Source organism: Ceratotherium simum, chromosome 31 (genome assembly GCF_057802395.1).
Source record: "Ceratotherium simum simum isolate JZ-2026a chromosome 31, ASM5780239v1, whole genome shotgun sequence".
Lineage (NCBI taxonomy): Eukaryota > Metazoa > Chordata > Mammalia > Perissodactyla > Rhinocerotidae > Ceratotherium > Ceratotherium simum.
Window position 1 is genome coordinate 16,524,224 of NC_141930.1, and position 24,496 is coordinate 16,548,719.

A 24,496-nucleotide genomic window follows, 5' to 3' on the forward strand; every position below is an offset into this window, starting at 1 on the left:
TGTCTGCATAAACTAGCTGTGGTTCCTTCTGTAGTTCTAAAACAATTTCTTTGCAGTTAACTTGATATTTCCTTTTTCTTTCTAGGGTTTGTTTCCCTTTTTATTCCTCTGCAGCCCAGTGGCTGTGGGCTTAGCGTTGGGTTCACCATAGCACCTAGATGTCCTTTTAAGTGTTGTCTAACTAGTGACTTTTGAGAGTATATTTGCTTGTTTTATGACTGGCATTGTCCTAATATTTTTTAGAGATAAAACATAAGGAAGAGTAAAGAAAAGAATGCCAAAATGAGAATTAGGATGGTGTCTGATTCCAGCTCTTCTAGTAGTTGAACAGTTCTGTGGACATCATTTTTCTCATCTGTAGAATGAAGAAGTTGGTCTAGTGATCCGTAAACATCCTTTAGATCTCAAAATCAGTCCTTCTTTTGTTTCTCTCATTGATTTCTCTAACGCATTTCCCAAAAACTGAAGTCTTTCCTCTCTTTCATTATGTTTCTTGAATTAATACATTTCTAAGTATTGATACTAAAATAGAAGACGTGTGAAGTAGTTTTTCACTTGAAAACAAATAAATTACATTAGCAGTGTATCCTCCAGGATGTTTCAGTCTTATGGAGGAAATATACACGAAACAATTTTAAAAGACTTACAATAGGGTAATTCAGCAACAGCCAAGTTACAGAATATACCCTAAAATTTCTGTAGAATTTCAGAAAAGAAGAGGCAGTGTGGGGTGCCTGGAGTAGTGGGTTAAGTGTATGGAGGATCTCAGTCTTAGACCATGAGTACGTCTGGATGGGAGAAACAGGCAGCCTGACGTTTTGGATAGGGTAGCAGAAGCAAAGAGATCTGTGTGGGACTGGGGATGGAGGGTGATGGGGGGAGGCTTGTGTGGGGCAGTATGTAAGATCGGGTTGGATGGATGAGATGGGACTGATTAGTGAGAATTTGATTTATCAGTTTGAATGGTCTTCATACTCCTGACTGCATCAAGTCCAAATCTTTCCAAGAATTTAGTGCATGCTACAGTTGGTGCCACTTACAGATTTTTGAGCAGGGGTAATATATCTAAAACTGGAATGCATGTAGATTGAACTAAATTTCCAAGAAATCAAAGTTAAGAAATCAAAACCTAAAAATAGAGAACTGTAATATTCTGGTAATAAATAATCAAGGCCTGAACTTGAAGGGAAGGAGTCGGGGTGAAGAATAAGAAGTATAAAAGACATTTGAAAATCCTAAGAATTTTCTCAAGTTGTTAAAACATTAACCCAAGAATTTTTTCTCCTCTAGATTGTGAAATTATTTAGAAAAGTATAAACATTATATAAAAGTAAAATAACCATACATTTCCTATATCATTTGGATAATTCGGCAGCAGTGAGTCTGATGTTGGTTTCTTTATAATATCGGATTACTTTTGCCTTGCTCAGTGAATGGGGGATCTTGGTCTGGCGAACCTCCTAGGCGGAACAGCCATACATTCAATTGTCGGATGCTGGTAAAGCCTCTACCCGAGTCGGAAGAGGAAGGTCATGATAACCAGGAAGCACATCAGAAATATGAAACTATGCAGTGCTTTGCTGTCTCTCAACCAAAGTCCATCAAAGAAGAAGGAGAAGGTACTGCAAAATCTTTAGGATATTTTATATATCTGTGTGTTTATTCCTGTGCTATTTCTTTCATGCTTAATAATCTAAAATTAGTGGCCACACAAAGAAAAATTTAGAGGCAGTTTCTTTGTTCTTTTTACCTACTTAACAATTTTTGTGATAAATACCATTTTTAAGTCTTTAAAACAGCCCTATCCAATAGAATTTTCTGCAGTGATGGCAGTGTTATAGATCTTCAATGTCCAGTGCAGCAGCCACTAGGTACATGTGGCTCTTGAGCATTTGAAATGTCAGTAATGCAATTGGGAGAATGAATTTTCTATCTAATAGAAATAGCCACATGTGGCAAGTGGCTGCCCTGCCAGAGCAGCTCTCTTAGTGGTTGGACCTCTCGGGGATTCTGGGCTTCTCTGAGCGTCTACTGCAAGCTCTGAGCCACAGCCTTAGGAAAACACACACAGGTACAAACAACATTTTTCATATACTTTCGGGGGATTAATGGATTCCATGTAGCTTATCCATGGATGCCGGGTCCAGAATATGGTGTAATAGAATGATACTTAAGAGAGGATAGAGATGGGAGTGGGGAACGGAGAAGTTTCAAACTATAAGTTCTTAGGCTCTTCCCCTTAAAGATATGCTGATGTAGTGTCCACCCCCTTCGCCCTCCAAGCAAGCCATTCCACACTGCTGAGTGTCACTCTCTGTAGTATGAGACAGTGCTAAAGAGGGCATTCTGTGCGCGTAGCAGAAGGGGAAGAGCTGAGGACCACTGGTGAGTGGAATGGCTTTATACTCAGACAGGCTAGCTCCTAATTCAGCCACTTACCAGCTCTGTGACTTGGGGCAAACTCCTTGACCTCTCTGAACATCAGTTTACTCTATTACCAAGTGAAGTCAACAGTACCAGTATCAGAGTGTTATGAGGATGAAATGAATATGCCTGACCGTGACTGGCATTAAATACTAGTTATTTAATCCTTTTAAAATATATATCTAAGTAATTTTTTTATTGTGCAATTTTGGTTGTACATTATTGTTTATCAGTCACTGTATAAATGCATCCCCCCACCCCTTGTGCCCACCCCCCACACCCCAGCCCCTGTAACCACCAAACAGTTCTCTCTGTCCGTGTGTTGGTTTATCTTCCACGTATGAGTGAAATCACGCACTGTTTGTCTTTCTCTTTCTGGCTTATTTCACTTAACATAATACCCTCCAGGTCCATCCATGTTGTTGCAAATGGGACAATTTTGTCTTTTTTTATGGCTGAGTAGTATTCCATGGTATATATATACCACATCTTCTTGATCCAGTCATCAGTTGAGGGACACTTGGGTTGCTTCCATGTCTTGGCTATAGTGAACAATGCTGTGATGAACATAGGGGTGCATAAGCTTCTCTGGATTGTTGATTTCAGGTTTGTTGGGTAGATACCCAGTAGTGGGATAGCTGGATCATAAGGTATTTCTACTTTTAATTTTTTGAGGAATCTCCGTACTGTTTTCCACAGAGGCTGCACCAGTTTGCATTCCCACCAGCAGTGGATTAGGGTTCCCATTTCTCCACAGCCTCTCCAGCATTTGTTGCTTTTTGTCTTGGTGATTATAGCCATGCTAATGGGTGTAAGATGATATCTTAGTGTGGTGTTGATTTGCATTTCCCTGATGATTAGTGATGTTGAGCATCTTTTCATTTGCCTATTGGCCATCTGTATATCTTCTTTGGAGAAGTGTCTGTTCATTTCCTCTGCCCATTTTTTGATTGGGTTGTTTGTTTTTTTGTTATTCAGTTGTGTGAGTTCTTTATATATTATGGAGATTAATCCCTTGTCAGATATATGGTTTGCAAATATTTTTTCCCAGCTGGTGGGTTCCCTATTCATTTTGATCCTGGTTTCATTTGCCTTGTAGAAGCTCTTTAATCTGATGAAGTCCCACTTATTTATTTTTGATTTTGTTTCCCTTGTCTGAGTAGACATGGAATTCAAAAGATCTCTTTATGGCTCATGACTAGTAGTGTACTACCTATATTTTCCTTCAGGAGTTTTATAGTTTCAGGTCTCACCTTCAGGTCTTTGATCCATTTTGAGTTAATTTTTGTGTATGGTGAAAGAAGATGGTCTAATTTCATTCTTGTGCGAGTGGCTGTCCAGTTTTCCCAGCACCATTTATTGAAGAGACTTTCCTTTCTCCACTGCATGTCCTAAGCTCCTTTGTCAAAGATTAGCTGCGCATAGATATGAGGTTTTATTTCTGGACTTTCAATTCTGTTCCATTGATCTGTTGTGTCTGTTTTTGTGCCAGTACCATCCTGTTTTAATTACTATCGCTTTGTAGTATGTTTTGAGGTCAGGGATTGTGATTCCTCCAGCCTTGTTCTTCTAAGTAATTTTTAATTTAAATTTTATTGGAAAGGGTAAGTACTAGAGCTGTCATAGATGATGCATAGTTTTTCAAAATTAAGTTTTTATGTAGGTATGGAATGTCAAGTGTTTTTATTCTTCTATGTAATAGAGTAAGTGCTACTATTTTATCCATTTCTGATAATATTCTAAAGCGATATAGAAAAGATATAGCTGAGCTAATTTGTGATATTGTGCTGTATATTTAAACATTTTTTGTACATTCAAAATCTGATTCTGGATGTTAACACAATATGGCATAGAGTGTGCTCAGGTTCACATCCTGGCTTCACCAGCTTTGTGTGATCTTGGGCAGGCGACCTACACTCTGTGCTTTGATTTTCTCCTCTGTCAAATGGAGATAATGCTAGTACCTTCCTCACAGAGTGGTTAAGAGGATTGAATGAATTGGTAGCCTAGAAAGCAGCTAGAAAGTAATGTCTGTCTCACAGTAAGTGCTCAAAAATTTAACTTTTACTATGTTGAGGGTGAGGATTACATTTAATTTTGTGATACCCACTATTACTGGATCTATTTAAAGAAGTTCTTGCCTAAATTTAAAGGTGAACAGTCATAAATCAATGACATAGATATGAAGAGGCTACTTTTTTAACAGACTTTTATCCTGCATTCTTTAGTATCTTGGTGAATCAGAACTCAGGAAGCAAACCCTTGACAGAGCAGAGTATCAGATTTTAGTTTTCATCATTTTTGTGCTTTATTGTGAATTAAGCTGGTTGTTGCTATCAGCCATGTCATAAGAAAGGATTCCATTCTTTCCCATCACTGGGGAGGAGCTTTCAGACGGTTAACTCCAGTGTGGTGGGTATACTTTTATCAAATGTATCGCGTGGCTTCGGTGGGTTATCCTCAGCTCCCCCAGCTCGTCCTGCACAGCACCCTCCTCCCTCTCCCCCGGCTGCTCCCCGCGTCAGTTGAGAGAATAAAGCCAGTGAGAAGCAGAGGTACGTAGTATTCTGTCACTCTCTCCTTTATTGACTTACAAGGCTGTGCTGTCATAAATACATTTGAGTCTGTTTGAATCACTAAAAAAGCCTAATATAATAACCACGAATGTACGTGATTGAAGATTTGCAGTCCTGCTTGATCTGTGTGGCAAGAAGAGTTCCCATGAAGGAAAGACCAGTCCTGCCCTCATCAGAAAGTTTTACTACTCGTCAGGATCTCCAAGGTAAATTTTCTTCCCCAAGAAATCATTTTAGAATACTTACATATTTGTAAATGCAAGGAGTATATTTAGAAGGCTGTAGAGAGGCTGGTGGCGGTGCCTTGCGCTGGGTTGGAAGCGTCGAGGAGCTGGGGGCGGGGGATCGGAGACACCTATTTTCACTGTCTACCCCTTGGGTCCGTGTGCCGGTGCCACCTATTCTAAATAAATAAATTTTTATCTTTTTAAAATTTAATTATTTCCATAAATAATAGACGAGTACGTAGGTATAATGCTTGCTGTTATTTAATAGGCAAGATCACTTCACTGGATACCAGCACCATGAGGGCAGCCATGAAACCAGGCTGGGAGGACCTGGTGAGAAGGTGCATTCAGAAGTTCCACGCGCAGCATGAAGGGGAGTCTGTGTCCTACGCCAAGAGGCATCATCATGAAGGTACGCATCTCTAAATGGTATTTTTCTTGAAGCTGATTTTGCTAAATTCTTCCTATGAGAGCTTTCTCTGAAACGGTGACTTCTGAAGTTCACCTCAGGGGATGTGGGTCTGTTGACTGTTTGTGTTCAGATGTACTTACATCATCTGGCCCAGAAGATGTTGCCCTCTGAAGGAAAATGTTGTAGGAGAACCTGTAGGACAGAAGAGTGTGGTGAGGGAAATAGAATAGATGATAATTTCACAAAGTCAGATGAAGGGAAAGGGAAAGAGGGCATTTGCTCTGATCCTAAGACTTCTAGAGGTATAAGACAACAAAGTAAGGTACCATCTAATATCAAAGGAAATATTATCGGAATCATAAGGAAAATCTGGAAATAAGAATGAAATGAAATTTGCAAGAGCGAGTAAATTCCTGGTAGAATCCCAAGCACTCCTTCCAGATGATGACCACTGAAGACTGCCTAGATGTTTCTAGAAGGCCCAAAGAGATGGCGTGACTTGTCTGAGGTCACACAATTAATTAATAGGACAGCTGGAACTAAACTCAAGACGTCAAAGTCATATTTCAGTAATAATGGCAGCCCTCACTGAGCCCCTGTCTGACATTGTCCCTCTCTCTGTTATCTCCCAGATTCTCCCAGCACACGGAACTAGGCATCATGACTCCCGTGCTATAGTTGGGGAGGCTGAGCCGGGTGAAGTTACTGGTGCACGAGCAGTCAGTTAGTGTCGTGCTGGAGGTTATCTGAGGCCCATCTGGCAGTCACTCTGCTGTGCTGCTCCCAAAGTTCTGTCCATAGTATCACTTCTCCTCACGTGCGTTCTCGTTTTTTGTTAAATTGGCGAGAACAGAGAAAAAAATTCCTTTCCTTAGCACTTAAGTACCCCATGGGAGAGGGAGACACATTTTCCTTCTCCTGGTCCTTTGATTCTCCTCTCCTGGGCGCTTTATGTCCTGGCGGGTGCACTTGGTTAAGAGGCCTGGATCCACAGGGACTGCCAGAGAGGGGCCTCGCTGCCCGGGAGGGACGGGGGCAGTGAGTGTGCCTCGTAACTCAGCTTGGCAAATTGCCTCTGCAGAAAAAATTTGTAACTCATTATTGAAAATAGAGTTTCAGTTTGTCATCTTCCATTTAATGTGCATCTGTGACCTTGGCATTTTACCAGTTGTGTTTGCATGTTTAAACTTCATGCTTTTAAGATCATTTATGAAAAAGTACAAATCATGGTAAATGACCTCTCTCCCCATTCCCTTGTTTTTCCCTCATCTTATTCATCCTTTTCATCTTACTCGTCCTTATTTCTTAGAAATAAGCACATAATCCAACAAGTTGTGTCTTCCAGCATTTTTCTTTAAGTTGGAAAGAATAAGAGGAAATAAAGATGCTGTGTGTGATAGAAATCGGTATTTAACCTACCATTTCACTAGATCTGGTTTAAAATAAAAACAATAGAAGAATAGTAACAACAGAGGGATAAGAAATCACCATGAGCAAACATGTTCAGTGGCCTTGGCCCCGAGTAGCCATGCCCTACGTTGACCTCGGGCTCCCTGATGGCTTACCGAAGGGTTTACACAGATGTACCAGGCTCGGTGCTAGGTTTAAACAGATGGAGCCCACTGAAAGAAAACTCCAAAATGTATGAAATAGGTAAGATCAGGGGTACTCAATTGCATTGAATAAGAATCTACTGGAAGCCTTTGTTTAAGTGGAGGAGCTCCCTAAATGTGTTCAGGGACATGCTTGCACATACCTCCTTAGTAGAGATGTTTGATGTAGACCAAATGGAAATGGAAAACCTTAAAGGATCACAGCCAAGGCCAGATAAAATTCTGAAATTATGAGCCATCAGAAATATGAGTCCTATTATAAAGATTGTATTCATGCTACCTTTTAGGAACATACTCATTGTACAAGGCAAGGTAAACACACATACAGTAATTTATTTCCAATAGTGCCACTTCAGAGTAACTTCATGCAAAGTAATACCTAAATACTGCATCTAATGGAAACTGCGGAAGGTGTTTCATTAGGGAAATTGCTCAAAGTGAAATTTTACCAAGAAATCAGAATCCACGTTGTGTGTCAGTGAGTCTCGCTCTCTTGTGGCAGTTCTGTGGAATGGTGAATGTGGTTGCTTGTTTTGGGGCTAGCTATTTGACCCACAGAATTTGTGCTGAGGATTATGTGGTAGAAACATGGTGGTCTTCTTCGCATGGTTTTACGGTAACTAGATTATATGGCTACTTTTTTCCTGAATCAAAATATTCTTTTTTAATATGCAGTGTATGACACCTTTAAAATGAAGTTGTTTTAAAAGATAAATCTGAAATTTTAAGAGAAATTATTTTAACCCAGTTTGTGTTATATTTTCTTATTGCCTTAAAAATGGAAACACCTGATTCTTTATCCATACGTTAAACCAATTCCATGTCAAGATTTTTAATTTTTATTGTTTCACTTTTCTATTTAGCCTTTTTTCCTTCCAAAAGATTCTTCTGATTGTTTATCTTTTACTTCCTGTTGTTCTACCCACAGAAATAATACTTCCCAGACATTGAGAAACAGAATTGGGGAATAGTAGCATGAGCAGATGGATTGAACAGTGTAGAATTTCAAGATGAATATTTGGAGAATATTATTCGTCATAAATTTTACTGTAATATTTGTATTAGTTTAAAGGGAAATTAAAGGCAAATTGTATACTTTAGAGGTCTATGCATTGTATTGTTTTCTAACATTTTGAACAAATCATTGTAAAGCTTGTTTTGAGCTAAAAATTGTTTACAATCTGTTTCGCTATTGTACAGAAGATTTTTTAAAAAACATAGTTTGAGGGTCCCAGTTTATTTAAAAAAAGCCAATATGTTGAATTTATTGGTATTTTGAGTGAAAAGTATGTAAATGTGCTTTTAAAAATGGATGGTGTTTTAATACATGAAATATTACTTACAACTCTTTTTAACATGCTGGTAGGAAAATATTAAACTTAGTGACGTTTATTACTATTATTATGTCTTGTCCTGCCTCCACCCTGATTTTTTTTCTAAATATGCGTTCTGTTTCCTTGCTTGCCTGCAGTGCTGAGACAAGGATTGGCATTCAGTCAAATCTATCGTTTTTCCTTGTCCGATGGCACTCTTGTTGCTGCGCAAACGAAGAGCAAACTCATCCGTTCTCAGACTACTAATGAACCTCAGCTTGTAATATCTTTACATATGCTTCACAGGTAATCCTAGTTCTAAGAAATCATTTTCCCTTCCCAGGTTAAGAGGAAATGTTACAGAAGCAACAAAGCATCCTAGAGCTTCTCAGGTTTGTTAGACATTTCTGTTGACTGACCCCAAGCATGAAAAATATAAAATTATATTGCTATTAACTGTGGGCTAAAAGACAACTCATGAAACCAGCAAAGTAGAGCTATACTTGGAATTTTAGCTTTAATACTAGCAAATTGTAAAACTCAGCTGGAAGAAGACAGGCTAGCCGAAACTTTGCTCTGCCATGACTGCCTGTTACATCTGAGAAGGGAAATTGATCAGTTCCCAGTGGTGACACATACCAGGCAGGAATATTGAAGCCACTAGCATGATTTCTGCTCCTGTGTGTTTAAATCTAAAACTTTATATATCCTTAGAGGGAATATTTTAGATTTTTGTTCTCAGGTTTAAATTAACTTCTTGACATTAGACTTTAAATTGAACGGTAATAAACATTTCCATAAGAAATGAAAGTAAAGAAAATTGAATTGATTTTTAAAATAAACATCATAAACCACATTGTTTTAGAGCACAACTTTAGGAAAATGGTTACATTTAAAGTTATACAAGTATTTATGTATGTACTACATAAAACTTTATGAGGTCCTATCAGAAGATATATAAAGTTGCTCTGGCTAAAGAGTCCCCTTTTATTACCTTTCTCAATTATTTACTTTCTTATTTAGGAATAAAAAAATCAGGCAGCCCTGTTTGCCAACTGTTAATAAATCTGACCTCAAACTGAAACAATTTGAAAGTGATTACAGATGTGCCAAATTTCGCCCTCTTAACTGAAAGCTGATGTTTGACAATTTGTGAAACCTGTTTTGTTTGGATTTGTGAACACATTTGGTAACTCACAAGTGGCTGCCAAGGCTGTAAATTAAAGCTCATAGGGCTTGGAAAATCATCTAGCTTAGAAAACCTGCTTTTAGTCATTGGTAAGGGAGTGGACTGGAGTTGTCTAGAAGTTGGCGAATAAGATCACAGGCTAAGGTCACTCTGAAGTTCCCTCCCGTGTTGTCTGTTTTGGGGGTCCTTGTGTTGACTTGCAGTCAGTACCAGGCAGGGGAATCTGTTAGATAAGGTAATCAAATTCTAAACAGTTTTGGTGACTTTATTGGCTCTGGAACTTGCTGAGTTTCTAAGACTTAGGGGCAAGCTTTTCCTCCTAAGTTTGCTGTTCATCTCGAGCCAAGGAATACACGTCAGAACTCTCCCGGCTTACAGACGTGTCTATTGTTAGGAATTCTAATCTCTGGCAGATAATTGAAGACAGTGGGTCGTTTCTTTGAGATGGTACAACAGTTATTCATGATAATATACCATTTAATGAGAAAGATATATTATGTAATTGGAACCTAGTAACTACAACTTCAATTTGGTAGTAGTCAAATTTAAATATACCCCCTCTGTAAAACCGCAGACATCTTAATGAGTTGACTGGAAAACATCCCTCTTGATCCAAAACTATACATGTTCAGTCTTGTCCATAATTGCAGATCGTTTCATCAAAGTATTATCTTTCCTTTAAATGTAGTTTGTTCTTTTAAAGAAAAGAGGCCATCTCATTCTTGAAAATTAGTAACAACTTACTAAGTATTTTTCCTTTTATCTTATATTTCTTTCCTCATTATACAGAGAGCAGAATGTGTGTGTAATGAATCCGGATCTGACTGGACAAGCGATGGGGAAGCCATTGAATCCAATTAGCTCTAGCAGCCCTGCCCATCAGGCCATGTGCAGTGGGAACCCAGGTCAGGACATGACCCTCAGTAGCAATATAAATTTCCCCATAAACGGCCCAAAGGAACAGATGGGCATGCCCATGGGCAGGTTCAGTGGTTCTGGGGGAATGAACCATGTGTCAAGCATGCAAGCCACCACTCCTCAGGGTAGTAACTATGCACTCAAAATGAACAGTCCCTCACAAAGCAGCCCTGGCATGAATCCAGGCCAGCCCAATTCCATGCTTTCACCAAGGCATCGCATGAGCCCTGGAGTGGCTGGAAGCCCTCGAATCCCACCCAGTCAGTTTTCCCCTGCAGGAAGCTTGCATTCCCCTGTGGGCGTTTGCAGCAGCACAGGAAATAGCCATAGCTACACCAACAGTTCCCTCAATGCCCTTCAAGCCCTCAGCGAGGGCCATGGGGTCTCACTGGGGTCATCGTTGGCTTCACCGGACCTAAAAATGGGCAATTTGCAAAACTCCCCAGTTAATATGAATCCTCCCCCACTCAGCAAGATGGGAAGCTTAGACTCCAAAGACTGTTTTGGACTTTACGGGGAGACCTCTGAAGGTACAACTGGACAAGCAGAGAGCAGCTGCCATCCTGGAGAGCAGAAGGAGACAAACGATTCCAACATGCCCCAGGCCGTGAGCAGTGAGCGCTCTGACGGACAGAACAGACTGCATGACAGCAAGGGGCAGACCAAACTCCTGCAGCTGTTGACCACCAAATCCGACCAGATGGAGCCTTCGCCCTTACCCAGCTCTTTGTCGGACACAAGCAAGGACTCCACAGGTAGCGTGCCTGGTCCCGGGTCGACACATGGAACCTCGCTCAAGGAGAAGCATAAGATTTTGCACAGACTCTTGCAGGACAGCAGTTCCCCTGTGGACTTGGCTAAGTTAACAGCAGAAGCCACGGGCAAAGAGCTAAGCCAGGACACCAACAGCACAGCTCCTGGTTCAGAAGTGACTGTTAAACAGGAGCCGGTGAGCCCCAAGAAGAAAGAGAATGCACTACTTCGCTATTTGCTAGATAAAGATGATACTAAAGATATTGGTTTACCAGAAATAACCCCCAAGCTTGAGCGACTGGACAGTAAGACAGACCCTGCGAGTAACACAAAATTAATAGCTATGAAAACTGAAAAGGAGGAGATGAGCTTTGAGCCTGGCGACCAGGTAAGTTTTGTGATGTGTTCTCTCCGGTATCCTAATCCTCATCCATCAAGGATTTGCTCCAGGCTATGTTGAGGTCTCAAGTGTTTGGATAAAAATAAGCCTTCTCCTTTGTTGTTCTTACTTTGAAACAGAGTTCCTTCTCACTGAAGCTTCATGTTGCAAATACTCTGTCTGGCAAGGAGTGACACTGTTAAAAGCAGGGGTCAGCTGACTTTTTTTTTTGTAAAGGGCCAAGTGATAAATATTTCTGGCTTCGCAGGCCATATAGCTTCTGCCACAATTATTCAGTTCTGCGTTGTGGTGCGAAAGCAGCCACAGGCACTGGACACAAATGTGTGCGCTGTGCTCCGATAAAAATTTACCTACAGGCACTGATATTTGAATTTTGTGCAATTTTCGTGTGTCACAAAATACTCTTCTTTTGGTTTTTTTTCCATGATTAAAAAATGTAAATCCATTCTTAGCTCATGGGCTGTACAAAACAGGTGTTGGGCAAGATTTAGCCGCAGGCCAGCTGGAATTTACTGACCCCTGTTAGTAGAAGATGCCTAAATTGGAGATAATCACTTCCTTGAAACTGGGCTTTGTCAGGACAGACTTAATTAAATAATTTCTTATTTACCTTTCTCTCTTTGTAAGGTCAGACTTTGACTGGTTTTCAAACGTAATGAAGATCTTTCCTTCCACCTCTTGTTATTCTCAACCAAAAGTTCTGATTAATGCTAAAGAATTTCTTAGACCATTGGTATAAAAAGTATTTAAGGGGGAATGGATAGTGAGAAAGGAAAGGTCAAGTTTGACTTAATGGTAGTATATCTGAGCCATCATATATAAATTCAAACCTAAAATAATAGGTTGCATTATCTGTTGTTCTTATCTGAAAAACTGATTCCCTGAGAAAGTCCAAGACAGATAAAATGATAGTCAAAATCGTTCTTGATAATACTCTAAGGAGATAATGACATCACAGGGAAAATGTAAACCATTTAATGTTTTTCTTTATTGAAAAAAAAAGTCAGGGGCCAGCCCAGTGGCATGGTGGTTAGGTTTGCATGCTCCACTTTGGCAGCCCGGGGTTCATGGGTTCGAATCCCAGGTGCGGACTAACACACTGCTTTCCAAGCCATGCTGTGGAGGTGTCCCACATACAAAAAAATAGAGGACGATGGGCACAGATGTTAGCTCAGGGCCAATCTTCCTGACCAAAAGAAAAAGATGAGTTATTACCAACATAATGGCTTGGCATAAGGTGTTTTCTGGGGAATGAGTGACGGGCTGGTTGATCCAGGACGTCACCCTGCATCACCAGCTCTCTGCTAATCTCTGAGTGCTGCCCTCTACTTCGAGTCTTTTTTTAAGTCATGATTGGTTAAGAAGTGAAGAAGGTGTGTAGGCCTTTCTGCTTAAAATGATTCACTAATTTGTCCTTGATTTTGCAAGTGGGTATTGTATGTGTGTCTTCGGGGACTAGGTGTGGATGGGGAGAGAGAAAAGCAGCCCCCCCTTTTGTAACCTTGAACTCTGCTGAGTCAGCAGAGGCTGACCCAGAGGCAGGTCTAGGACTGAAAGCAATAATCAAGAAAGCTAGGCATCTGTGCTCTCGTGGCTGGACTCCATCCCTGGTTCTAGGCACTTAGCTTCCTTTACTTCTCTCACTTGGTTGTCTTGACATCTGCTACCATTCCTGTATGGCTGATATGATTTTTCAAGCCTTTGTGCCCTTCACGAGAGAAGCAGCCTAATCATATAAACATCTTTGGTAATTAATCCTTAAACTTAGATGTTAGTGCAGGGGTCCATATAACAGCTATTCTGTAATTCTGTAAAATCATTAGATGGGGAAACCAGGGTCTCAGCGGAAAGTTAATAGCAATATCTTGGGTAAAGTGTAGTGTAGAACCGTATTGACAACTGTAAATGTTTTAATCTTTTGAGGTTTACTAGATTAGAATACACAGAGCTAGTGGCAGTTCAGTGTGGCAGGCACGGATACTGTCACTTAGGTCTCTTGGCACAGGCTGGAGGGTAAGATGTGACTCATGGGTCCACCTCGGCTTCGTGGCTGGGTGGCGGGCCCCTCCCTCCGTAAACAGAATTTATTTCTATCCCAGGCCTGAAGCACCGGGGACTTAGAGGGTCAGGGAAGGGGGACACTATTTGGCATTCCTATATTTAGATACATGATTACACTAACTTCAGACAAGAAACTGATTAAAAAAAAGAGAGAAATTTGTTTTTTTAAAGAGTCCTTCAGTCGCTTGCAGTTTCTAATTGTTGTTTAGGAGAAACGTTTGTCTAATCAAAATAGTCTCACCTAGGGAATATAAACCCCAGAGTATAATCAGCACAAATCTGTTCTTTCAGATGGACCAAAAAATGGTGTACACACACAGACACACACACACACACACACACAGTATTTTTTTCATAATGAAACCCAGTCCCTGGTCTCACCCTCCATCCACTCCTGTTTAAAACTCCACCAAAAAATACTGCCTTAAGGCCATTTTAACATCAAAAACATTGCAACTTGAAAAGAAAAGTTACCACAGGAAGTATGCATTGCCTAAATTTAGATCAAAGTTAGAATGACTGACTTTAAGGAAAAAACAGTGGTCCTTTCCCCTCCTGCCCTCCTTCACTGTTCCCAAATACAGATTAATTGTGGCTCCCATTAACTGCTGTGCAAGTTTATTGAAGACTTTTCTTTGATTTCAAGGGAATACAGGTTATTTATTTAGTGAGGTAAACTGTTAGTGAGCCTGAATTGTATAGTTAGCTGTCTTGTTGTTTTGACTCAGAAAAGAGCCATTAACCGAGTGTGCATCTAACCTATGACTGACTTATTAAGGACAGGAAGTACTTCGATGGCGCTATTATTCCTAAAATAGCATTCTTTACTGGGTAGAGTATTTACCCATTTGTTTCTACGGCATTTCGTAACCAACAGGAAACGATGACAGAAAAATTTCCAAGATGTTTACCAACTTCTAAGTTATGTACTTGTTTACACAATTGATACTTAACTAAATGATACTCTTATGTTCTTTTAATGCTACTGGGCCAGTTATGGTGAGAGTTTTAGAAACAGTCTAAAAAGAATTCCTTGAGTTATTTGGCTCCATTGGAAAGGCAAACCATATTTTTAACGGGTGGTGTCCTGAAAATTTCTCTCCAAATGTGGTAGAATTGTATTATCCATTTTTAACAATTTTGTTAGACAAATGTGGTAAAATTACACTTTTTGTTTAAAATTTGGAATAGCTGTTTTGTAACTTATTAGAATACTTATGTTATTAAATAAAATGCATGTGCTCTTTATATTTCCTTCAGAGAACAAGTTGTTTGACACGTGAAAAATTCATAAAACCAGAAAAATGAAAAATTAAAGAAATCAAGTCCAATTTTCATTTTGTAGAACTTTTATAAAAATCTTTCTGACTCATTTTCTGCCCGAAATAGTTTAAACTAACTATTCAAATTGATGTGGCTAATTTCAGCATTCGAATAGATGCCTAAGCAAAACTTTGAAGTATCTTGGCAAAAGATTTTAAAGGAAGACATTAATCTTTTTGTCTCATGAAGAAATCATGCCTAACAAAGTGGATGGGGCCTAGAAGAACTTTTGATGAGAATTAAAGCTTACAGCAATTTAGGGGAGGAAACGTTAGCTCAGAAACTTAATGTGATCAAATCCATTCCTTCTAGAACTTCCATAACTACAGAAGAAAATGCCACAGTCATCAAATTTTATTGCTAGACCAAAACCATATCGACATTCTGAACTTGAAGAACATTTGAAGTGAACTTAAGACAATTAAATGTGCACTCCAAAAACTGACAAGAAATAAACACAAGCAAAGCAATATTACAGTAGTGTCCCCTTATCCACGGGTGATACGTTCCAAGACTCCCAGTGGGTGCCTGAAACCAGAGATAGTACTGACTCCTATGTATACTATGTTTTTTCCTGTACATACATACCTGTGATAAAGTTTAATTTATAAATCAGGCACAGTAAGAGATTAATGGCGCTTTTGGGCCATTACTAAGTAAAATAAGGGTTACTTGAACACACGCACTGCGATATCTTGACAGTTGATCTGTCAGGTTGATCTGTCAGAGGGCTACTAAGTGACTAACAGGGAGGCAGCATATACAGTGTGGATACACTGGACAAAGAGATGATTCACGTCCTGGGCGAGACTGAGCAGGATGGTGCGAGATTTCATCACGCTATTCAGAACAGCATGCAATTTAAAACTTATTAATTGTTTATTTCTGGAATTTTCCATTTAATATTTTCAGACCACAGTTGACCAGAGGTAACTGAAACCATGGAAAGTAAAACCCCGGATGAGGGGGGACTACTGTATCTCTGGGGAAAATTTCATAATACATTTTTCTGATGGAAAGCTGAATGAATTCAAATAGTGTCCATAGCTGTGAGTCTTCAAAGAACCAACTCCTTTTGAATATAACACCGGGAAGTTCCCACATGGCTTTCTTAAGACAGATAAGTGTGTTCAGTTACTTGTCAGAGCTAGACTGAGCCGCAGTTGAATTTGGTCAATTCTTAAAATGCCAAAGATTAAAATTTGAAAATCAGTTTTAATACATGCTTTTTAAAAATAAAAATCAACCAAGGAAAATAAGGGATTTTACAATTTCTAATGGTTTGAAATACAAAAACAGTAAATTGATTTAAACCATCCAAATATATTTTAACATATATATGAAACGTTAGACTTATTTTTAACTCATTATATCAGGTACAAGAGTAGATAACAAAGGAAGACTCATGAACTCTTTGAAACTATGATAGTTATTTTTCTGTTCGAGGTGGTTTAAAGTATAATTTTATTTTACGTGAAGAGTAAAGGTGAAAAAAATGTGGACGTTCAGACCCAGGCTGCTGCTCACCTCCACTGGGAAAACTTTGTCTTTTACACATATCTGGATTGGGGGAAAATATAAGAGCATCCACTGAGGAAAATAATATCCTTTATTTTTATTGTTGTTTATATGAACCTGTGTATTTTGGGTGTTTATCATCCAAGGCAATCTGCAAAGCTTTCTCAAGGAGCAACTTACTGTTCACTCCCTAACCCCCCCTACACAGTGAGCTTCAAGGGCCACTCTGAAAATACTCCACACAGGGCAGGCTTGTAGGAGGGAAACTTGGTTTATGGGACAGCAACACACTTCACAGTTTATTAGAACCTCTTTCTTATCTCTGTAGCTATTTTCATGACACAACTATAAGGATGTTTATCACACTTTTTGGGGGGGGTGGCGAGGGGAAAGATTGGTCCTGAGCTACCATCTGTTGCTAATCTTCCTCTTCTTTTTTCTCCCCAAAGCCCCAGTATATAGTTGTATATCTTAGTTGTAGGTCCTTCTAGTTCTTCTCTGTGGGACGCCGCCTCAGTATGGCTTGAGTAGTAAGTAGGTCCTCACCCAGGATCCGAACCGCCAAACCCCAGGTTGCCGAAGCAGAAAGTGTGAACTTAACCGCTATGCCACTGGGCTGGCCCCTAGCACACATTTTATGAAACATTTTTTTCTGAGAAATTATAGGAATTTCTATGAGAAATATAGTTGATCCTGGGAAAATTCTTTAAATTACAGGTTAGTATGGTTAAAGGAATTCGCCAGGTTGACTGAGTGAGTGTCCATTACTATTTTCCAAACACTGTCTTTGGAGGACATTAAATGTTTATAGAGTTGTTTATACCTTATGTAGTCAGCAAACGTGATAAGATAGATTTACAATGGAGTCACTTTAAATGTACATTTAATTTACACAAAGTCATCTGTATGCATTCAGAAAAAAGAAGAAGAGTTGTCGATTAAATAGTTATTTAAGTAGTGTGAGCAGTTTTGCCCTCTGTTAACCCAATGAGTATGTGCCCTCTCAGAGTGATCATGAGGTGGGTGACAAGAGTTTCCTGGGGTTTGGTTTCCTTGCATCTCTGAGTGTGAAAATGTAGCTACAGGCTTTTTAAATGCAGGATGACCCCTACGTAAACTGTCATTTAGGACTCAGCCAAAGAAGCAGTCAAGTGCCTCCTTGCGCTCTGGGAGAGAAACTGGCTGGATCATTTTGTCTGTCTGTGTCTGTCTGTACTTTAGGATGCTAACTTGGGAAACTAACCCTTACCTAAGATGTCTCTCTCCCATATTTGATGCTTCCATCATTTGTTGGAAATGGGTGGCTAACCTAACTAGAAAATGGTCTTGTAATTGCTCGAACAGTGCGTTAGAAATTCCCTGGAAAATGGGGATCTCCAAGTTATTGCTAAGCTTGTTGACTCTAAATAAAGAATCAAATAAAATGGCACTTTAATTTATCCTTCTTAACCTGAGAAATATGTCCAATAAAAAGTCTTCCCATAAAGAAATTACATTTGGGCCGGCCCCGTGGGGAAGCAGTTAAGTGCACGCACTCCGCTGCCGGCGGCCCGGGTTCGGATTCTGGGAGCGCACCGCTTGTCCGGCCATGCTGTGGCGGCGTCCCATATAAAGTGGAGGAAGATGGGCATGGATGTTAGCTCAGGGCCAATCTTCCTCAGCAAAAAGAGGAGGATTGGCATGGATGTTAGCTCAGGGCTGATCTTCCTCACACAAAAAATAAGTAAATAAAAAAAGAAATTACATTTGCGATAAATTGCAAGAAGCTTAGCAAATCCAACCTCTGCATGGGGAATAGGAATTGCACACAGGATAAAACTGTAAGCTATTCTGCTTTAAATATGCCTCATATCTGATGTAAGATTTCGTTGGAATTGCCAGTGTAGACAAAAGGGTTAGTCATGGTCAAGGATTCAAAGTCCATCCAGGGACTTTGGAGAAATTGCCTAACATATTTTTCCGCCTACGCATCAAGAGAATCATTCTTACCACTTTCTTCACTAAAAAGTAATCCTAGCGTTTAACGTAGCCGTTTTCTTGTATGGTTGGCACTGTCTGATTTTAAATACTTGGCACATAGATAGGTTCTACTTAAAAGAATATAAAATCACTTGGACTCTCTGGAAGAAACGTTCTAGGTATGAAATAGTGGTGATACTTACCTTATTATTTTAATGTTGGTAATTGAAATTATTTTAATAAAGGGAAAGACGCTAGGAAACATTTCTATGGCTTCTGTGAAATCAGGTTAATAGACGCTGTGTTTGGGGACAACTTGTTTTTATCCTGCTTCCTTACATTTTGTCACCTAAGCTGGTGAGTGACTGAGAAAGCCAGTGTCATTCGAAACTGAAAGTGCAAGCAGGAAAAAAACACCACTCAAAGTGAAAAGGCAGCACTTAGCTCTTCATGGTTACTGCACATTTTGCATTTTACTCCCTGCTCTTAAAAAGAAAAATCCTAAAAGGAAATGACCATTTACTAAATACTGAGTTAGTGTAATTTGGATCGTATTTTCCACCAGTTTTCTGTTGTTGTTGCTGTTATTTCTTAGGGATAGCTAACCACAAAACCTACACCTGGACTGTAGGTCATGGTATACTTATAGTTAATTAGGAATATACATATGCATGTTTAATTGAATTATTAGCATAAAATAGAGGGAAATTTATAAATTGTCAGTGAATCAAAACTTTGGAAGAGAGATTTCTTTCCAATTCAGTCATCTCTCTTTTTACAGATGAGGAAAACGAGGACCAAGAGATTAAGTTATTTGTCCTTTGTCAATTTTGTTTTTAAAAAGGTGATCAATTAACTGTTAAGCCTGAGGTACGCGTGTATCTGCACCTTTTGTTTGGCTGTGTGGTGCCTTTATACCAGCTAGGTCTGTAGTTGCAAACTGGCCTACAGGGTCCACTCTTGGAGGGGGACTGGATAAACTCTCTGTTTGTTAACTGCAGCCTGGCAGTGAGCTGGACAACTTGGAGGAGATTTTGGATGATTTGCAAAATAGTCAATTACCACAGCTTTTCCCAGACACGAGGCCAGGCGCCCCTGCCGGATCAGTTGACAAGCAAGCCATCATCAATGACCTCATGCAACTCACAGCTGAAAACAGCCCTGTTACACCTGTTGGAGCCCAGAAAACAGCATTGCGAATTTCACAGAGCAGTGAGTATGAGATATTGATGGTTATGCCAAGAAATTCCCGTGTAATCGCCATCAGAAACAGGGATTATTAAAATCTGATGCAAACAGCTTAGTCACTTCAAGGTTTTTGTGGTCAAATAGCACCATCTACTGTCTGGTCCTTCAAAAACAGTATTCAGAAGGTATTGTAGTAAACATGGCTTTCCAGCATTCTCTTGTGGTTAATAACCCTGGAGGGAGACTGAGCTACGTACATCAAGTTCTCTGGGTAATTGTCGTATTTCCCTTCATTTCAGTTACTGCCTTCAGAAATGGAGTTTTATGTGTTTTAACGTATAACTTAATGCTTAAAACATAGAAAATTAGAGAGTTATTGCTGACTTTTTAGGAATAATATACTATTAAAAAACTTCTCAAAATGTTTAATCATTATACATGAAAGGACTACACACATTAAAATTCTCTTGTCCTACCTCTTAGGAATCCTCATATAAATATGAATTTTAGATGGAACTTTATCGTATAAATGTTTTCTAAGTACATTTTAAGTTTAATTAGTTTGATATAAAGCTTTAATACCTTAGACTATTTTATAAAATATGTTTCTTTATCACTTATTTTGTTCTTTTTGTTTTAGATTTTTGTAAGTTCAAGATGAATTCTTTCTTGGGCCAGCCCAGTGGCGCAGTGGTTAAGAGTGTGCACTCTGCTTCAGCGACCCGGGGTTCCCAGGTTTGGATCCCGGGTGCGCACTGATGCACCGCTTGTCAAGCCATGCTGTGGCGGCGTCCCATGTAAAGTAGAGGAAGATGGGCATGGATGTCAGCCCAGGGCCAATCTTCCTCAGCAAAAAGAGGAGGATTGGCATGGATGTTAGCTCAGGGCTAGTCTTCCTCACAAAAAAAAAAAGAAGGAGAAGAAAAAAAAAGATGAATTCTTTCCTTGCTGTGAACACTTAGTTTACAAACTTGATAGTTACCTATAGTTATCCAATAATTTTGAATGGAAGGAAATATCTTTCCTGTGCCAGGGACATAATTCATGGAAAGATAGATAAGCTCTGTAGTGTTAAATTGGCGAACAGAATGATTTTTTCCTCCTCAAGTACAGTTTGACCCAAAGCTTAGCATTTGTTCTCAAAGCAGAAATGGCAACCATCAAACAGATCACAAAATATCTTTAATTACTAGATCTTTTCTCAGATGATTGCTGATCATTCTGAAAAGAGTAAAACAAAATAGAGTTTTTGCTTGTTACCTCTCAAATCTCCCTGCTTCTTGGGGAATGGAGGGTCACTTATGGACCGTGGGAGATCACAAAGTCAGAGTGGAGAAATGAGTGTGAAACGCACCAGAGTTTATGCTTATTAACTAGAGGAATTAATGAAGGATTGTGTGAGAACTCATGGTTTCTCCTCTATCTGAACTTCCTAATGGTATTCAGATAATTGAATGGTGACCAGATAACGAAACCTGAGAAAGTCATGATTAAACGGGTACATAGTTTCCATTCCAAGCCTTAACTCTTCTAAGTATTTTATTTATTATTAAGAACTTATTCATTCTTTTCAATGTTCTATTTTATACTGTTTATATAATTCATAGAAAATAAAGTACTTGATATTACTTAATAAATTAGCTCTATAAATTATAATTTACAATATCTTTGTACTTGTAAATTTTAATAACATTTATCAAATTGCTGGTTGTCTGTGATAGTATAGTGCACTGGTGTGGTGCTTACTACACAATAAATTCTTATGAACTAACCATAAGAATCATTTCAAATCTAAATGTATCTAGAATTTAAAGAAGCTGTACTTAGAAGATTAAACAGAGCCCTGAAGGTTTAATACTGACTTTGGTTGGAAGAGTTCACACTTAAAGTTTTTGACTTCCAATGAGAGTAGATATTTTTAACCTAATTCTACTGCTAGGAATGTCCAGTTAAGAAATGATAGTCTAATGTCCAAACCACAAGTGCCTGGGTTTGGTGCTGTATGCAGGAGATGTTTATAGCTTCATAGCTGTGACAAAGCTATACTCCTAAATTCTAATGATATAACATAGGAAAAAAACCATATTGGTGGTTTACTTAGCAAATACAATTGAATATTAGAAATTAACATTGGAGAGAAAAATATATGGTAAATAATAGACGTGTTCTCTTTTTTTCCTTTTTCCTTTTTTAGAAGATTGTCGAGAATTAGACACTTGTTGATTAGGTTACAAGTCTGCGGTTTGGCGCTGCATTTGTTTTTTTGTCTGTGAATTTGTCTTTTATGTAGGCAGTTGGTCCCTGACGTGCATATCTTTGTTATTATAGAAACGACATTTTCCCTAAACACTACTTCTGTTACTATTCTTTTTCATTATTCTATATTAACCTTCAATTTTCATTTGTTTTCTCCTTAGCTTTTAATAACCCACGACCAGGGCAACTGGGCAGGTTATTGCCAAACCAGAACTTACCACTTGACATCACATTGCAAAGCCCAACTGGTGCTGGACCTTTCCCACCAATCAGAAACAGTAGTCCCTACTCAGTGATACCTCAGCCAGGAATGATGGGTAATCAAGGGATGATAGGAAACCAAGGAAATTTAGGGAACAGTAGCACAGGTAAGGGCTCAAATGCACTGTTACTTTATTGGTGGGTTATTTAACTTAATGATGTATTCGTCCACATCAAACTAGTAGAATTTTTCAAGGGAGTTTTTTTATGTTAGAAACTTATTTGAATATAAGAAAATTCTACAAATTCTCACTGCAAGAGTGGCATATGAAACATCGGAAAGCGTTGCAGTAAGCTGACCGTTCTATTCTGTGATTGTTACTTTCACGAGGTTTCTACTCATTAATCCTATAACATAGGCTTAGTTCACTTCTATTCCAGTTACTTTTCTAGAAATTGTAGTGGTCTGTGTAAAATAATTTGGTGGTTGCTCGCTTCTCTTGATAATCTGCTGATAACCCCAAAACTTCCTATTAATTGATGATTTGTGTTTGGAGAATTTCAGAATGAAAGTGTAAAATCCAACTAACCTTTCATACTTATAAGTGGTACAATTCTCATTCAGAAAAATATTAATTAAAAATAAAGAGCTTTAAACAGGAGTATGCCTGGCCTACTAGTAACTGGTCCAGGGCTTTTTGAAGATGTGTACAGTCACCTGTGATCTGGTTTGGACCTTGACCTGCTGTAACTTAAGTGTCTGCCAAGTTGCCCAAGCACGTTTCCTGAGTGTTGGTCACTGTCATAGCAGCTACCATATTCCCAAACTTCCATCCAGTTCAGGCTAGAAGTCATTCCAGCAGCACTGACTGCTATTACCACCACGTCCTGTACCCTTGTAATATCTGTTTTATCACAGACAGAGCAGGATGCTGAGTTTTCTCATGAAGAACTGCTCACAATTTACAGCTTTCTTCCTTTGTTAAAATGGGATAATACAGACAAAGACATTGAAAAAAATAGATTTTTTTTTTTTAGCTAAGTCTGTAATCCCTGTATACACATTGCCATTTAGATAGTTAACTAAAAATAAGAATTCAATTTAAGGAGAAAAGGTGGATTTTTTTTTTTTTTTACTTTTTGTTGATAAGCAATTTATTGGAAACATGAACTATGCTGTATTAAAATAGTTTACTCATTCAACAAATATTTATTGGGTGCCTATCATACGTGCCAGGCACTGACTACTTTGCTAATTTATATATTCACAGAAACAGTGCCATATTAATTTTACATTATTTTTAAGGTAAAGTATTGATTTATGTAAAATGCTATAAGAGAAAAGGGGCCAATGATTTATTAAAGGTAGCTCCTTATTTAGCAGAATACAAGATCTAAATTCTTGCAGGACTCTTAAGTAGGAATTTGGGGGTACACCTATATTCAAATCTGGGCAGCCTGGAGATCACTGGTGTCCAGGCTATGAAGATCATACAAGGCCTGGGCTTCATTTCAAAAAACAGGAAAAGGCTGAAAGAAACTACCCTAGTTATAATTGCATTAATATTCTTGAATTATGGATGACTCTCCCTTCCACTTTATAGACTTTCTATCATCTTGTGTTGTATTATTTAGATAATAGATTTTCAGAAAAATAAAATGCCTATTCTCCCATAATATCTTTGTATAGTTCAAATCTAATCTTGAAGTGGTTTTTAAAATATGTATTATTATTATAATGTTCTAACTTTTTCAGTCTGATTAATTACCCTTCACTTTTAATCACCCTAATGTAGCATATTCTCATTTCACCAGTGAAAAACCACCCATAATACATGTTCTCTCCATTTTTTAGATACACCCTGTTTTTAGTTGTTTATTATAATTAAAGTAAATGAAAGCAAGCCACGTATTTGAAAGCAGAACTTTTGTCCATCCATCATTAAACACTTTAAAATGAAGAGTCCTCACTTGAGGTTTTTCCCCTTTAGAATATGAAGTCTTAGCAAATGTTTGGCCATTGCCAGCATCCGGGGGGCCAGGCTAGACAGGGCAAACACTTGATCCTGCTTAGCAGTGTTGTGTTCTTATGTTATGTGTGGTCAGGTAACTGTTACTGTCTCAAGTGCAAAAGGATTTTTGCGAATCTGTCCTACCCCATTCTA

General features: G+C 38.8%; 1 protein-coding gene across 17 annotated transcripts in view; it reads left to right on the forward strand.

Moving 5' to 3' along the window:
• NCOA2 (nuclear receptor coactivator 2) overlaps window positions 1-24,496 on the forward strand; it is a 283,737-nt gene that overhangs the window by 225,225 nt on the left and 34,016 nt on the right. For 16 of the 17 annotated variants that reach the window (XM_087420446.1, XM_087420443.1, XM_087420450.1 and 13 more), the window contains 7 exons: window positions 1,431-1,619; window positions 5,105-5,206; window positions 5,496-5,639; window positions 8,724-8,871; window positions 10,544-11,813; window positions 19,688-19,898; window positions 22,292-22,498. In XM_087420446.1, coding sequence (XP_087276572.1) covers window positions 1,431-1,619; window positions 5,105-5,206; window positions 5,496-5,639; window positions 8,724-8,871; window positions 10,544-11,813; window positions 19,688-19,898; window positions 22,292-22,498 — 2,271 coding nt within the window. The remainder of the gene's footprint in view (window positions 1-1,430; window positions 1,620-5,104; window positions 5,207-5,495; window positions 5,640-8,723; window positions 8,872-10,543; window positions 11,814-19,687; window positions 19,899-22,291; window positions 22,499-24,496) is intronic. The other variant, XM_087420455.1, reaches the window with a different exon arrangement.